At 40.0% G+C, this 15,743-nt stretch overlaps 1 protein-coding gene across 4 annotated transcripts in view; it reads left to right on the forward strand.

Annotated features, from left to right (window-relative positions):
* The window catches only part of THSD7A (thrombospondin type 1 domain containing 7A), a 437,038-nt gene that overhangs the window by 296,469 nt on the left and 124,826 nt on the right, over nucleotides 1–15,743 (forward strand). For all 4 annotated transcript variants that reach the window (XM_038392700.2, XM_038392699.2, XM_043509245.1 and 1 more), the window contains one exon: nucleotides 13,857–14,048. In XM_038392700.2, the coding sequence (XP_038248628.1) occupies nucleotides 13,857–14,048 (192 nt within the window). The remainder of the gene's footprint in view (nucleotides 1–13,856; nucleotides 14,049–15,743) is intronic.

Here is a 15,743-nt window from a genome sequence, read left to right on the forward strand (position 1 = left end):
AAGTGAGCTGTAGCTCACGAAAGCTTATGCTCTAAGGTGCCACAAGTACTCCTTTTCTTTTTGCAAATACAGACTAACACGGCTGCTACTCTGAAACCTGTCAGATATTCTTTTTAACTGCTGGAAATAGCCTACCTTGCTTGTCACCATGAAAGGTTTTCCTCCTTCCCCCCCTTCCCCCCCCCCCCCCCGCTGCTGGTGATGGCTTATCTTAAGTGATCACTCTCCTTACAGTTTTCAGAGTAGCAGCCGTGTTAGTCTGTATTCGCAAAAAGAAAAGGAGTACTTTTGGCACCTTAGAGACTAACAAATTTATTAGAGCATAAGCTTTCGTGAGCTACAGCTCACTTCATCGGATGCATTTGGTGGAAAAAGTAGAGGAGAGATTTATATACACACACACACACACACACACACACAGAGAACATGAAACAATGGGTTTATCATACACACTGTAAGGAGAGTGATCACTTAAGATAAGCCATCACCAGCAGCAGGGGAGGGAAAGGAGGAAAACCTTTCATGGTGACAAGCAAGGTAGGCTATTTCCAGCAGTTAACAAGAATATCAGAGGAACAGTAGGGGGTGGGGTGGGAGGGAGAAATACCATGGGGAAATAGTTTTACTTTGTGTAATGACTCATCCATTCCCAGTCTCTATTCAAGCCTAAGTTAATTGTATCCAGTTTGCAAATTAATTCCAATTCAGCAGTCTCTCGTTGGAGTCTGTTTTTGAAGCTTTTTTGTTGAAGTATAGCCATTCTGAGGTCTGTGATCGAGTGACCAGAGAGATTGAAGTGTTCTCCAACTGGTTTTTGAATGTTATAATTCTTGACGTCTGATTTGGGTCCATTCATTCTTTTACGTAGAGAGTGTCCAGTTTGGCCAACGTACATGGCAGAGGGGCATTGCTGGCACATGATGGCATATATCACATTGGTAGATGCGCAGGTGAACGAGCCTCTGATAGTGTGGCTGATGTGATTAGGCCCTATGATGGTATCCCCTGAATAGATATGTGGACAGAGTTGGCAACGGGCTTTGTTGCAAGGATAGGTTCCTGGGTTCGTGGTTCTGTTGTGTGGTGTGGGGTTGCTGGTGAGTATTTGCCTCAGATTGGGGGGCTGTCTGTAAGCAAGGACTGGCCTGTCTCCCAAGATCTGTGAGAGTGATGGGTCGTCCTTCAGGATAGGTTGTAGATCCTTGATGATGCGTTGGAGAGGTTTTAGTTGGGGGCTGAAGGTGATGGCTAGTGGCGTTCTGTTGTTTTCTTTGTTGGGCCTGTCCTGTAGTAGGTGACTTCTGGGTACTCTTCTGGCTCTGTCAATCTGTTTCTTCACTTCAGCAGGTGGGTATTGTAGTTGTAGGAATGCATGATAGAGATCTTGTAGGTGTTTATCTCTGTCTCAGGGGTTGGAGCAAATGCGGTTATATCGTAGCGCTTGGCTGTAGACAATGGATCGAGTGGTATGATCTGGATGAAAGCTAGAGGCATGTAGGTAGGAATAGCGGTCAGTAGGTTTCCGATATAGGGTGGTGTTTATGTGACCATCGCTTATTAGCACCGTAGTGTCCAGGAAGTGGATCTCTTGTGTGGACTGGTCCACGCTGAGATTGATGGTGGGATGGAAATTGTTGAAATCATGGTGGAATTCCTCAAGAGCTTCTTTTCCATGGGTCCAGATGATAAAGATGTCATCAATGTAGCGCAAATAGAGTAGGGGCATTAGGGGACGAGAGCTGAGGAAGCGTTGTTCTAAGTCAGCCATAAAAATGTTGGCATACTGTGGGGCCATGCGGGTACCCATCGCAGTACCGCTGATTTGAAGGTATACATTGTCACCAAATGTGAAATAGTTATGGGTCAGGACAAAGTCACAAAGTTCAGCCACCAGGTTAGCCGTGACAGTATCGGGGATACTGTTCCTGACGGCTTGTAGTCCATCTTTGTGTGGAATGTTGGTGTAGAGGGCTTCTACATCCATAGTGGCTAGGATGGTGTTTTTAGGAAGATCACCAATGGACTGTAGTTTCCTCAGGAAGGACCAATGGTGTCTCGAAGATAGCTGGGAGTGCTGGTAACGAAGGGCCTGAGGAGGGAGTCTACATAGCCAGACAATCCTGCTGTTAGGGTGCCAATGTCTGAGATGATGGGGCGTCCAGGATTTCCAGATTTATGGATCTTGGGTAGCAGATAGAATGCCCCAGGTCGGGGTTCTAGGGGTGTGTCTGTGCGGATTTGTTCTTGTGCTTTTTCAGGGAGTTTCTTGAGCAAATGCTGTAGTTTCTTTTGGTAACTCTCAGTGGGATCAGAGGGTAATGGCTTGTAGAAAGTGGTGTTGGAGAGCTGCCTAGTAGCCTCTTGTTCATACTCCGACCTATTCATGATGACGACAGCACCTCCTTTGTCAGCCTTTTTGATTATGATGTCAGAGTTGTTTCTGAGGCTGTGGATGGCACTGTGTTCTGCATGGCTGAGGTTATGGGTTAAGCGATTCTGCTTTTCCACAAATTCAGCTCGTGCACGTCGGCGGAAGCAGTCTATGTAGAAATCCAGGCTGCTGTTTCGACCTTCAGGAAGAGTCCACCCAGAATCCTTCTTTTTGTAGTGTTGGCAGGAAGGTCTCTGTGGGTTAATATGTTGGTCAGAGGTGTGTTGGAAATATTCCTTGAGTCTGAGACGTCGAAAATAGGATTCTAGGTCACCACAGAACTGTATCATGTTCGTGGGGGTGGAGGGGCAAAAGGAGAGGCCCCGAGATAGGACAGATTCTTCTGCTGGGCTAAGAGTATACACATCAGCCACACTATCAGAGGCTCGTTCACCTGCGCATCTACCAATGTGATATATACCATCATGTGCCAGCAATGCCCCTCTGCCATGTACATTGGCCAAACTGGACAGTCTCTACGTAAAAGAATGAATGGACACAAATCAGACGTCAAGAAATATAACATTCAAAAACCAGTTGGAGAACACTTCAATCTCTCTGGTCACTCGATCACAGACCTAAGAATGGCTATACTTCAACAAAAAAGCTTCAAAAACAGACTCCAAGGAGAGACTGCTGAATTGGAATTAATTTGCAAACTGGATACAATTAACTTAGGCTTGAATAGAGACTGGGAATGGATGAGTCATTACACAAAGTAAAACTATTTCCCCATGGTATTTCTCCCTCCCACCCCACCCCCCACTGTTCCTCTGATATTCTTGTTAACTGCTGGAAATAGCCTACCTTGCTTGTCACCATGAAAGGTTTTCCTCCTTTCCCCCCCCTGCTGCTGGTGATGGCTTATCTTAAGTGATCACTCTCCTTACAGTGTGTATGATAAACCCATTGTTTCATGTTCTCTGTGTGTGTGTGTGTGTGTGTGTGTGTGTGTGTGTGTGTATAAATCTCTCCTCTGCTTTTTCCACCAAATGCATCCGATGAAGTGAGCTGTAGCTCACGAAAGCTTATGCTCTAATAAATTTGTTAGTCTCTAAGGTGCCACAAGTATTCCTTTTCTCCTTACAGTGTGTATGATAAACCCATTGTTTCATGTTCTCTGTGTGTGTATATCAATCTCCCCTCTGTTTTTTCCACCCAATGCATCTGATGAAGTGAGCTGTAGCTCACGAAAGCTTATGCTCTAATAAATTTCTTAGTCTCTAAGGTGCCACAAGTACTCATTTTAAAAACAGTAGGAGGCCCAATTGCATATGCACAGTCCTGCATGTGGTCTGGTATTTGCACATGTAAGGGACAAGTTAAGTGACACTGTGGTCATTTCTGTATGCAGTTCCTGGTTTGTGTGGGCAGTCATGGTAACTGTGTGCACAAGATGCACTGGATACAGTTCCATGTGTGTTTGTGTACACAACTCTCCTATTTAAAAACATTCATCTCTATTCACTTTATTAAATTAGTAGTTTGCAAATAGTGTCCCAAAGTATCATATTTCTTATTTTTATTGTCTTTTATCAAAACATTTGCATTTTTAAAAAGTAAAGGACTCCTCTAATAGTAGTGTTTAAGTTCTGTTTTGAAACAAGAATCAAAGTAAAGTTGCAAATAAACCATTAACCCAGGTGATCTCAATACAATGATCTTTTCATTTAATCTATTAGAGAAACATTCTTAGACCTCAGTGTCACCAACAGATAAGAGAAACATTTGAATAGTGCCATTGAATTCAATGCCATTTCTATTTAGCCTTCTTAAAAGAAAATGACTTCACGAATATTAACTATCAGCTAATTAAGACATAATTAAATGCAAATACTACTTAACAGAAGTAATTGAGAGAGAGGCTTGTGGTTAGGGAATTAGTAACTGATTTAATACACACAGCTAACAGCATCACCTAAGCAATAAATTGGAATGCAAGAACTACAGGACTAACATGGCTGCTACTCTGAAACCTGTCATTATGCAAGTAGCTGATAGTGATTGCAAATGCTCTGTAGCTGTTTTGTAAATTGCTATGTAATGCCACACCTTGAAGATCCTCAATTTTACAAGAATTGTGAAAAGAAAAGGAGTACTTGTGGCACCTTAGAGACTAACAAATTTATTAGAGCATAAGCTTTCGTGAGCATTTCGTGATGCATCCGATGAAGTGAGCTGTAGCTCACGAAAGCTTATGCTCTAATAAATTTGTTAGTCTCTAAGGTGCCACAAGTACTCCTTTTCTTTTTCCGAATACAGACTAACACGGCTGCTACTCTGAAACAAGAATTGTGTTAAGAAATCAATTCAGAAAAGCAATTAAATTGTATGAACCTACTAGATCTATGATTCCTATGGTAAAGAAAACTAAAATGAACCAGTTTCTTATTAGCTAGTAAAACTCCTATGAGTAAAATTCCTGCCATGCTCCAAGTCATGCTGACATTTGGGAATGGACACCCACTAGAACTATACCAGTTTGTTGATAGATTTTGCTCATCTTCCACTTGAAATGTGTTGTCCCAGTTCAGCTGTGACTTTCCCTCTCTTTTTTTGCATATATTTGTACAGAATAGTATCAAATCTATGTTTTTGCTGTATTTCTGTGGAGAAATTTTAAAGGACACTAATTTTCAACTTATGGAAAAATACAAAGAAATAATATTCACTAACTTCTCATCCAGGGATCACTGAAAACCAAGGAGGCAATCAGGGTACAATGTATAGAACATATATACTTTAGTCAAGGGTCCACAACATTTCTGAAAATTGTCAGTGCATGTCAGAGAGAGAGAGATTCTTCCATGTCATACAAGTGGTCATTCAAGAACTGGAATAGAAAAGAATTTCACAGAGAAAAATAATAGTTTTGCTATTATTAATAGGACTCTCCAATTTTGTTATATTGATATTAAAGCTGCCTTACAGTCTCTCTGATCTTTAGACAGAAAAATAGAAGCAAATATTGTCCAGAGCTTATAAATGGTGCTGAGGTAAACAGAAAATTGTATAGTTCTTTGTACGACAACCAAAAATATTTACTACAAGGAAATTATTGAATTGGTAAGAGTAAAAGTTCAGACTTTGCTTCATGGGCTGTTTTACCTCCAAAACTCCTTCTTAAAAGGCTGGTATGTTCAAGAAGACGATAAATAATGACAAATTGCAAGTAAATGTCTTTTGTTCTGTCTACAATGGTTTATTTGATTAGGTTTCCAGTGATTAACTTCTCTACTACCCTTACAGAATGAAAACTGGGTCAGCTTCTGCTGGTAGTGCATGAATTTTAATTAGAGACATGTAGTGAGAGAGAGAGTGCCTTCCTCAGTCAATATTATATAAGAAAAAAGGTGAATTGATTAAGGAACCTTCAGTTTCAGTGTGAGGTGTAAAAAGAAAAGGAGTACTTGTGGCACCTTAGAGACTAACAAATTTATTAGAGCATAAGCTTTCGTGTAGCTCACGAAAGCTTATGCTCTAATAAATTTGTTAGTCTCTAAGGTTCCACAAGTACTCCTTTTCTTTTTGCGAATACAGACTAACACGGCTGCTACTCTGAAACCTGTCAGTGTGAGGTGTGTTTCATTCTAAATTCTCATTCAGTGCCCCAGAGAAAGTCAGAGTAAGATGGGGGGGAAAGGAGATAGCAAAGTGTTTTTGTCTCTAGCAGCTGTCAGGTTCAGAAAAGGGCAGAAATAATTTTTAACTTGCAAAATATTATGGATTTCTGTTCTTTACAATGCATTTGTCACAATTTTACCTCTCTCTCTTCCCTATTAATCATTATTGGCTGCAACAGTATGTTTTGGAGGGAAAGGTTAGTGTGAGGCCCTGGTATACACTTAATTGTTAGCACTTACACTGCTATGTCACTTGGGTATGAAAAATCCACACCCCTGAGCAACATAGGTAAGCCTACCCAGTGTAGGTAGTGCTATGTCAACAGAAGAATTCTTCTGTTGACCTCACACGCGCCTCCCAAGGAGATGGAGAACCATCCTGTATACACAGAAGCACTACAGTGGCGCAGCTATAATGCAGCACTTGTGCCGCTGTAACAATTCAAGTCTAGACAAGCTCTCAATTGTAAATACAAAATACAAAGAATTTTATGATTTCCAGTACTAGACATGCAGGGTTTTTCCTCTTCTAGAGAATTTTGGGGGAATCTAAACACTGGTGTGAAAGCTAAGAAACGGTAGCTGTCAATCATCTCATGCTGTGTATTAGTGGTTTTTGTAATCTGTATAATTACCCATTCAAAATTAAACTGAAAAGCTGCTATATCTAAAACAAGGTCTTTAAAGGTGAAAGTCTACTGTGCTAATTCAGGTTTGTTCCAAATTTGTAGTGATTTCCCATATTTTATTTTATTTTTACCTGCCGTACTTGAACTTTACCTGACGTTGTGTGCTTTTTGTTTGTTTGGTTTCGGTTTTTTGTTTTGATTTGTTTTTTTCCAGAGTAGTGAGATAACTATTCATTAGCACAGTGGTTAGTTACATCATTATAATCCCACTTTGACATGCTTATAACTTTCTGAAACGAAACTCACATTTTGGATTGAAATTTTCCTTGTTTGCTGTCTCTGCAGAGGTGAAGCAGGAAAACATTTTTTTGGACGTTTCTGAGTTACAAGAGGGTAAAAAATGCATTGTTACCACTTTAAAATGTAATCAAATTCTTTTCCCTATAAGAATACCTCAACAACTTTGAAAATATGGCATTTAAATAATCCTCAGTGAGGAGTTATATGATTTGCTAAATTTGATGAGGGGTGGGGGAAGGAGTGTTAAAAATAAAGTTAGCAGCACATTAAAATCAACTGAGCAAACATTACAGAAACTTCCACAAGATTATAAATGTAGACAGGTTTAACTCCACATCTAAGTTAAGGGCCAGACTGTACTGGATGGGCACAGAGCACACTCTGCAGCTGTGTCCCACATCACACCCCTAGCCAATTTGCGGTCAGTGGTTGGCTCACTATGAGGATGTTAGGAAGGAACCAAGAACTGCAGTTATGCCCATCTGTTGCATCAGAACTCAATAAAGAGAGATGGCTCCTTCTGTCCCTGCCCACTATACACATACAAACAAGGGCCAGGCACGATCTCTCCCTAGGCGCCGTCTGTCTATATAGGGAAATTACATTGTGTTAGAACAGGGCCCTGAGGACTCATAGTAACTAGCACTATATAAACTACGTAGTAGAAATTGTTTTTAACATTGTCGGCTGCTTGTGATTCATCCTATGGTATGCCACAGCTGGCTGACACAAAGTTAAAACGGATGGCCCTGTCTAAACTGAATATTTTATATCATGTTAATTACTATAGTTCCTCATGGTCATGTTCTAACATGCGGTAACTTCTGAGTATAGACAAGCCCTGAGGGTATGTCTGCACTACAGTGTAAACATGGGGTTAGTAGAACTTGAGTTAGGAGACCCTGGGTTTCTTAACCTAGGGCTTGAGTGTCTACACTCATTTATAGCCACAGGTTAGGAACCGTTGAACCCTGAGTCCCAGCCTGGTCTCCCATGTCTACACTGCGTTATGCAGGCCCGAGTCCAACCACCCATAGCCTAGACACACTTCCAAAGTGTGGCTGTTCTAGCCCTTTGTTTGTGGTGCAATAGGAAAACTTGACTGTTCACCAAACTTGACTTCCAGAGGACAAAGAAAGTCGACTGATGGGATTTTGGCAGACTCCCAGAGCATGAGTTCATTGAGGCTGCATCTACACTGAGAAGCAATAGGTATGTCTACATCACAGTTAGACACCCACGGCTGGCTTGTGCCAGTTCTTTCAGGCTCATGGGGTTCAGGCTAACGGGCTGTTTAATTGTGCTGTAGATGTTCTGGCTTGGACTAGAGCCTGGGCTCTAGGACCCTGTGAGGTGGGGAGGATCTCAGAGCTCGGGCTGCAGCCTGAGCCAAAACATTTACACCCTGATTAAATAGCCACACAAGCCTGAGCAGCAGGCCTGGGCCAGCTGTGGGTTTTTAGTTGTAGTGTAGACATACCCAATAAGGCTTGAACCCAGAGTCCCAGCTTGACTCAAGCTTGGACCTTCCAGGACTATGGGCTCCTGGGGCCCTGGCCGAGCCCTGGGTTAGCACGAATTGTGTGTAGATGGAAGGGAGGTTAGGCTTGAGCCTGAGTTTGAACCATGAGCTTACATTTCAGTGAAGATGTACCCTAAAGGTATGCCTACAAAGGATAAAAGACCCACGGCCATGGCTGTCCTGGGTCAGCAGACTTGCCCTGGTGAGGCTAAAAATCACTGGGTAGATATTCAGGCTCAGGCTGGAGCCTGAATATCTACACAGTGATTTTTCAGCCCCAGAACACAAGGACCTCGAGCCCAAGTCACCTGATCCACGCCAGCCGCAGGTTTTTTATCCCTGTGTAGACATACCACAAGTGTCTAGTTGTATGAGTTAATTAACTCCACTGATAAAGCTTGTTAGCTCTGCAAGTCAGGTAACTGAAGAATAGAGAGCTACCAGCTCCACCTGCAAAGCCAGAGGAGCTTATAAAATCTGTGAGCTGAATACTTCTAACGCTTCTATTTTCTTTCCTTTTTTCTTCTCTTCTCAACTTTTCTTTAAAATGCCTATAAGACCTTTTATGCAAAATCTATTTTAATACTTAACTACATTTGTAGAGTTGGCATAACAAAAAATTAGAAAATGGAAAAACTAAGGTTCCAACAGGAATGCTAATTCAGTGGCTTTGTGTAGATATGCTTTGTATAGTTTATATACTGTACACATAGAGGCCATATTCTCACTCTAGCAGCACAAAGCAGCTTTAAAGTTGTCCTAAGTGGCCAATTGAGGATCCCCTTGTGTAATTGAATCCCCAGGTGTCACAGAGCGAACTCCAGATATTGCTGCTCTGAAACCATTTTTGGAGAGAGTTTGGTTCGCATCTGCTCCACTCCAGCAATTGCTAACTATTGCAATGGCCTCGTGGGGGCTACCGTAGGTGAATGTACTTTTATAGTAGTCCTTAGGTTGTCCTCGAAATTGTGGGAGGGCAAAGATGGTATAAAGTTGCCTTTGCCATCTCTTTTCCCCTATCCCACCAGATCCTGCACTGAGTGCAGATTTGCCATTCCCAAGGATTGGGACCTATATGTGTAGTAAAATATGTTGCTTTGTATGTCCAAAATGTATGCCATAACTCACCCAGCATATGTAGTGCTTTTGAATTAGCATTGTTTCTGAACCCTTAATTTTGCATTTCCTGATTTCTTATAATTTTAAACATTGTATAAAAAATGCTTCAATGCAGTATTTGTGCATTTAATACATCAGATTTCCAGCCATAGCATTGTGACCCTAATCAACCTTCCTATTTTAATATTTCATTACATTTGTTTAGTCTCTATTTTTTATTAAGTAAGAAATAGCAGTTTTTGTATCAAGCCCATGTTCCCTGTGATCTACTTAACAATCACATCTGTTGTACCTCAGAGGAGGCCATCATATGACACTTCCAAGAAGTGTAGAAATCTCAAGATACCATCACAAGTTGGCACTTAGACATTTCTTCTTTTACAGCCTCAGAAGCATAAGTACAAACATTAGGGACTGACTTCATCTATTTGGACACTAACCAGTGCCAAGGCAAAAATCTGTACAATGTTAATTTGTAGGCTGGATTGCATAAGTTTTTTTTTTATGAACTTCAGAACTCGGCCAGATAGATTCTTGCAGACCTGAGGCTTCCACAGTCTACGATATTTATTACTGTATGATGATTAAATTTTGTGATAAATAAAAATTGTTTTGTTGACATTTAAAGCTCTCCAGAAATGTCATCCAGTTTATTGCGGTGACTTTTTGACTGTATACAACAAGTTGTTAGGTTCTTGCCGTTCAGGAACTCTGGTTGATTGCTAGACATGGGGCCAAGACTAAGATTTTCATTTTCCCTGTGGAATGCTTCTGTTCCTATTGTACTTTAATCTTAAAGGAAAGTTCAGTTGTCTTGTGTGGCTTATTAAGTCCAATAAAGGTTTTACTTTACATTTGGGCTTTACAAATAAAAGGCCAAATGTTCCTCTACCTGCCATCCCATTTGCTTCAGGCAATTTTTATAATGCATCTAGGCATGCACTGTCTTAATAGAGCTGGTTTTATTATATTGTCTTCAGTGTCCTCATTTCGAGCCTGCTTTGGGAGTGCAGTAAAAGGGATTGTTGTGCTAAATAACATCACATGGAAATTTACCCTGATACTTATGAGCATGAAGCCTATCCTGCTGTAGCAAGGGTTTGCCATTCACAGGGTGCAGCTGATCTGTATAAGTCTGACTTTTTGGTCTAAAAAAAAAAAAGTGCTCCTTGCCGGTTGGGCCAGCTTCAGTTGTGGTGCTGGCACATTCACAAATGGAGGGTATCTGTAGCAGAAACTATGCCCAGAGGAAGCTTGTAGTGATGTCATCAGTCACCCTTCCACTGGGAGCTGGCATGACATTGCCTGTGGAAGAGGGTGAGGTTGAGGTAAGGAAGACCACTGATGGGGTACTTGTAGAGCCCAAGCAAAGACTAAATCACCTCTTGACACTTATGGACTCCTTGAAGAACACAGCCTGGCCTTTCCTGTGGTAAAGAGTGAATCCCTTCCACCCCTCATGTGCACAGCAGCTCTCGCATGTGCAGTTTGCACCTCCCTGCACCAGAAATTGAATCTAGCTTGGCATCTGCATTATACATTATATCATAGAAATATTGCCCAACTAGATAGGCACTTTTTTAAAAATAGGAGCTATCACTCAAAGCTGAATTTTAATGGATGTCAGCTAATTTATGCAAGTTTAAGTATCATGCAAATAAAAGAATAACATTAAAGGAAAATAGAAAAAAAGTTGAAAAAATAGGAAAGTAAGTTAGGAAAGAGTTAGTAAAAGGAGCTGTAGAGGGAAGGAGCCAGAGCCCCCTGAGGGAGGTTGTGGAATAAGAGAGGGTTGTGTGAGGCCTTTTATAAGGATGAGGTTTTATTGGGATTGACCACTGACTGCCATGGAGCCTGATGGGTTGATTTCAAAGGTAATTTAGATAAGCACCCAACCTTTAGGATACTTATACAAAATGAGCCTCAGAACTTCACACATCACTAACTCTGTCAAGGAGAGGTTTGAGGTTTTGCCTGTTGTGACTCGAGAACAAGTGTGAATAAAGGATTTGACAGGGATGAAACTGTGAGACAATAGTGCACCCAAAACAAGCCCCCTTCACTGCCCCATTTTAGCAGGAATCTATTTTTAACCCTATGTCATATTATAGCATTCATTAACAATGCTGAGAGTAACAGTATGCCATTGTAAAAACTCTTTTCAGGAATTTATCTTTTCATATAATTTTTTAAAGTTTGAAACTTGATGTGTACATTCCTGGCCTGTGACAGAGAGGCTTTAAGATTCATGTAGTCTCTATTTAGATGGCTTCTTAATGGTTCAGATTATTTTTATTCTTTTTTAGTAATAAAAGGCTAACTTTGTGCTTGGGAGAAAGCAAATTTTTGTAGACTTGTGATTATCAATACCCACAGCTCCCACTGACTTAACCTTTGACAATAAGGTCATCTGTTATTAATATTAACTGGAGTCTTCACTGCTGAGACATAAAGAGCATAGTAACTATTTTTTACCAAATATTTTGTTGTATCAAGGACTAAATTCATAGGAAATCTTGATGTAAAATTATTTCATTGACATTAGCTATTAAACGTTTGATCCAACGTAATGTAAGGTAATGGACTGCCTCAGTCAGTTCCATTGACAGTGTACATATTTCAGTGAGATCTCAATGGATGAATAATAATGCAATAGAGGTTTTTCTATGCTGACATTTGATATTACAGGGATTCCGAGACAGCTATTTTAAAATGTTCAGCACAGTACAAACAAGAGAAATGAAAGAAGCAAACTGTAGTACGTTAAAATGGCATTGACAGGCTGTGATCTTTCCATCTCGGTAAAGTGTTATAAATGGTGAATGGAACCTCAGAAATCCATCCTGTGTAGTCCCCAGAATTACTGAAAGTGATTTCTATAACTAGGTTCTCATTCTTTGATGCATGCACATTATGGTGACAAGACCATGTCTCTAGAAGACTCATTTTGGCCCCAAACTGCTTAATCCCTGGTTTTCCTCTGCTATTCAGGATGAGGGTTTACCCTCAGGAGAAATGTGCTTCTGTCACTGTTAGTGAAACCTTTTGGTACCCATTTACTCATTTGGCCGTATTCATGTACCTTTTCCCTGGACTTCATTCTTCATAACACTGTGGAGCCAGGAGCCTCCATCCGTTAACACCTCTCTGTACTGCCCTTTGCCGAAATAGCTTCTGTGTTTTCCTCAGTGGTAAAGTTGGACTTCTTCTCAATAGTTGGTTTAGCGTACAGGGCTGTGCAATGAAGCCCTTTCTTTTCAAGTTCACTAAAAGACCTCCAATAAAGGATTTGTTTACAAATCTTACACAGAAGTAATGATAGAGAATCTAGATCTAGAATAAGATCATTCAAGATAGCTCTTTGACCCAGTTACTTGTTGCAGTGTTCCTTATTCTAAATTAACTAGTGTTTTGTCCATTGTGTAGTTTTAGATTCCTCGTTTTAACTGCAGCACTTAATTTCCTTCCTGACATTAAATGTAATCCTGGTATTGGTGCTCCAGCCCCTACTTCCTTCAAAAAAAATTTCATTAATGAGACTTCTTAAATTCCATTAATGAGACTTCTAACCATATAATTAGATGTGCACCTCAACTTGACCCAAGAGAACCCCAAAACATCTGTGGCCGAGCCAGAGACAGATGTTGGCCCTGCTAATTAACAAAGAATTTTTAGAACTAAATAAGGAGCTTTGTTCCCATCCTGCTTAAACATTTACACATTCTGACACCCAACTTTAATGCAAAGGTGGGGTTGTTTTTTTGTTTTTTGTTTTTGACTGAGTTGTGCATATTAAAACACAGGGGCTGAGAAAACTATGTGAACTGAAAATTAAGATTTTTTTCCCCCCTGAAGCCCCTGGAAATTGAGCCTGCTCACTTGCCTGGCCCTAATATACTTACATTGTTTGGGTATATAATATATTTTGTTCATTTGTATCATATATTCATGATTTATTTACAGTTGCTATGACAAGTGAAAACATAACAATAGCCATCCACACCCATATCCATTTCAGCAGAATTCAAATTCTGCTACATAAGTACATTTGAGAATTGTGGCATGTTCTTTTAACAACAGGCCATAGAAGACAGTCATTCTGATGGGTAATCTATTTACTTTGTTTTTACACAACAACAGAATCTAATTTATTTGTGTGCCCATCTGGGCTAGATTGCTCATTTTAAGTTAATTTAACAATGATAGACTGCTACTGGCCTTTTCTTTCCCAGGAGAAGAGGTTGACAGACAGCTGTGTAGAGATGCTATCTATCCAATTCCCATTGTCTGTGAAGTTCCATGCCCAAAGGATTGTGTAATCAGCATGTGGTCTGGATGGTCCTCCTGCTCTCACACCTGCTCAGGCAAAACCACAGAAGGAAAACAGATGCGAGCCCGCTCTATTCTGGCATATGCAGGTGAAGGTAAGGTTGCATACTTCAGCAGTCTTTGTATTTGATTCTGAATTGTTAATTAACTTAACAATGCTGAAATAATTCAGTGATCAGAGACAACAGATTAGTATAGTGCATCCTTTCTTTTAAAATAAAATCCATTATTATTCAATTAGAAAAGTCTGTAATGTTAATTTTTAGTACAGGGTTTTTTTCTTTCTATTATTTTAATGAAATGGTTATTTGGTGTTTTTCTTTGCTTTAAGTAATATTGATTAGCCTTTTTGTTTTTGTACAAGTCTATCTTTCTTTTCTTATTTTAAATGCACTTTTTGCTATTCTGCATTAAACTAGGGAAATGATTTACCATAAACAGATGCGATGATATCTACAGGTTTTTTGTAGTCTACATTATGCCTAATTTACACCCCTGTCCTGCAAACACTTAAGCATAAGAATAAGTGGATCAGAGTTTTAGTGCGTACAACTGATAAATTGCTTTTCCATATCCACAATCAAAGGTGGTGTTATTCATAATAATAATAATTTGCATATATGTAACATCCTTTCATGGAACTGATCCTGCAGATTTTTACTCGTGTAAATAATCCTGTTCGTGCAAGTGCTCTCATTGCCTTCAATTCGTGTGAAGTATCTGGTGCTAAATAAAAAACAAGATAAGTGACTATATACATAAAGAGAGCAGGTCAGAGAGAAGAAGATAAGGGTTTCATATTCTGCTCTGATGGTTCTGCACACTTCTTGATAGATGTATTGTTTTAAATATGCATTGTGTTTTAGAAAAAGGACTATCATATATGTGTGTCAAATGCTGCCTTGTCGGGCATACCGGCATCTAAGTGGCCCATGCTACACAACGTTGGACAATCAGAGGAAATTTGGGCCAAGAATGCTGGCACAAATCTTTATTCTTTCTCTCAGATTAAAAACTAAATTAAAGTGGAGCTAAGTTTGAGACTGCATCTCAGTGTCTTAAGGGTAAAAGCATTATGGGGATGTTGTAATTATGTCAAAACCAAGCATTACATATCCAAGAAATTTGGCATTAAAATTAAACTTAAGAGAAATCCAAACATGCACAGGTTTGGAAATATTCACTTAAGGCCCTCAAAATACCTTAACTCCCCCAGGAGTGATGCTGTACAATAACCATACAACTATGTTTTACGTACAATAGTGTTTGTGGTCCCAAATTAAATTAAACTTAATTTTAAGGACACATTAGATTTCCTCCCACCCATCATGGGTATCACTAGAGCTATGATTAAGCCTGTGTGAAATGACTGGGCAAGGAAATGGCTCATCTCCTCTGGTCAGGCAGCAGCATTTTCTGGGTTGTGGGTATATTTCTGATCGAACCGTATCAGACAGGACTTTATTCAATGAGCCCCCGAACAGACAATGGACGAGACTGAATTCCCAGTGCATCGTACAGACACAAGCACACCTAAAAAAAAAAGTGAACTCTGGAAAATGATTATATCTAATATCCTATTCCTTTTAGATGTATTGACTGATACTATGAACTAAATCACCGGAACCCTGCTTCATGAACATCCAGCATTTTATAGGAGTTGCACAAGCCTTCTTGAGCAACGTGCTTGGGCTTTTGATTAAGCAATAGTATCACCAAACCCAGTGCTCCAAATGATATTGTTCTATGAAGTAATGTCATGTTCAGTTTTGTCATTTAAAAAACCAGAG

The sequence above is a fragment of the Dermochelys coriacea genome, chromosome 2 (assembly GCF_009764565.3).
Source record: "Dermochelys coriacea isolate rDerCor1 chromosome 2, rDerCor1.pri.v4, whole genome shotgun sequence".
Taxonomy (NCBI): domain Eukaryota; kingdom Metazoa; phylum Chordata; order Testudines; family Dermochelyidae; genus Dermochelys; species Dermochelys coriacea.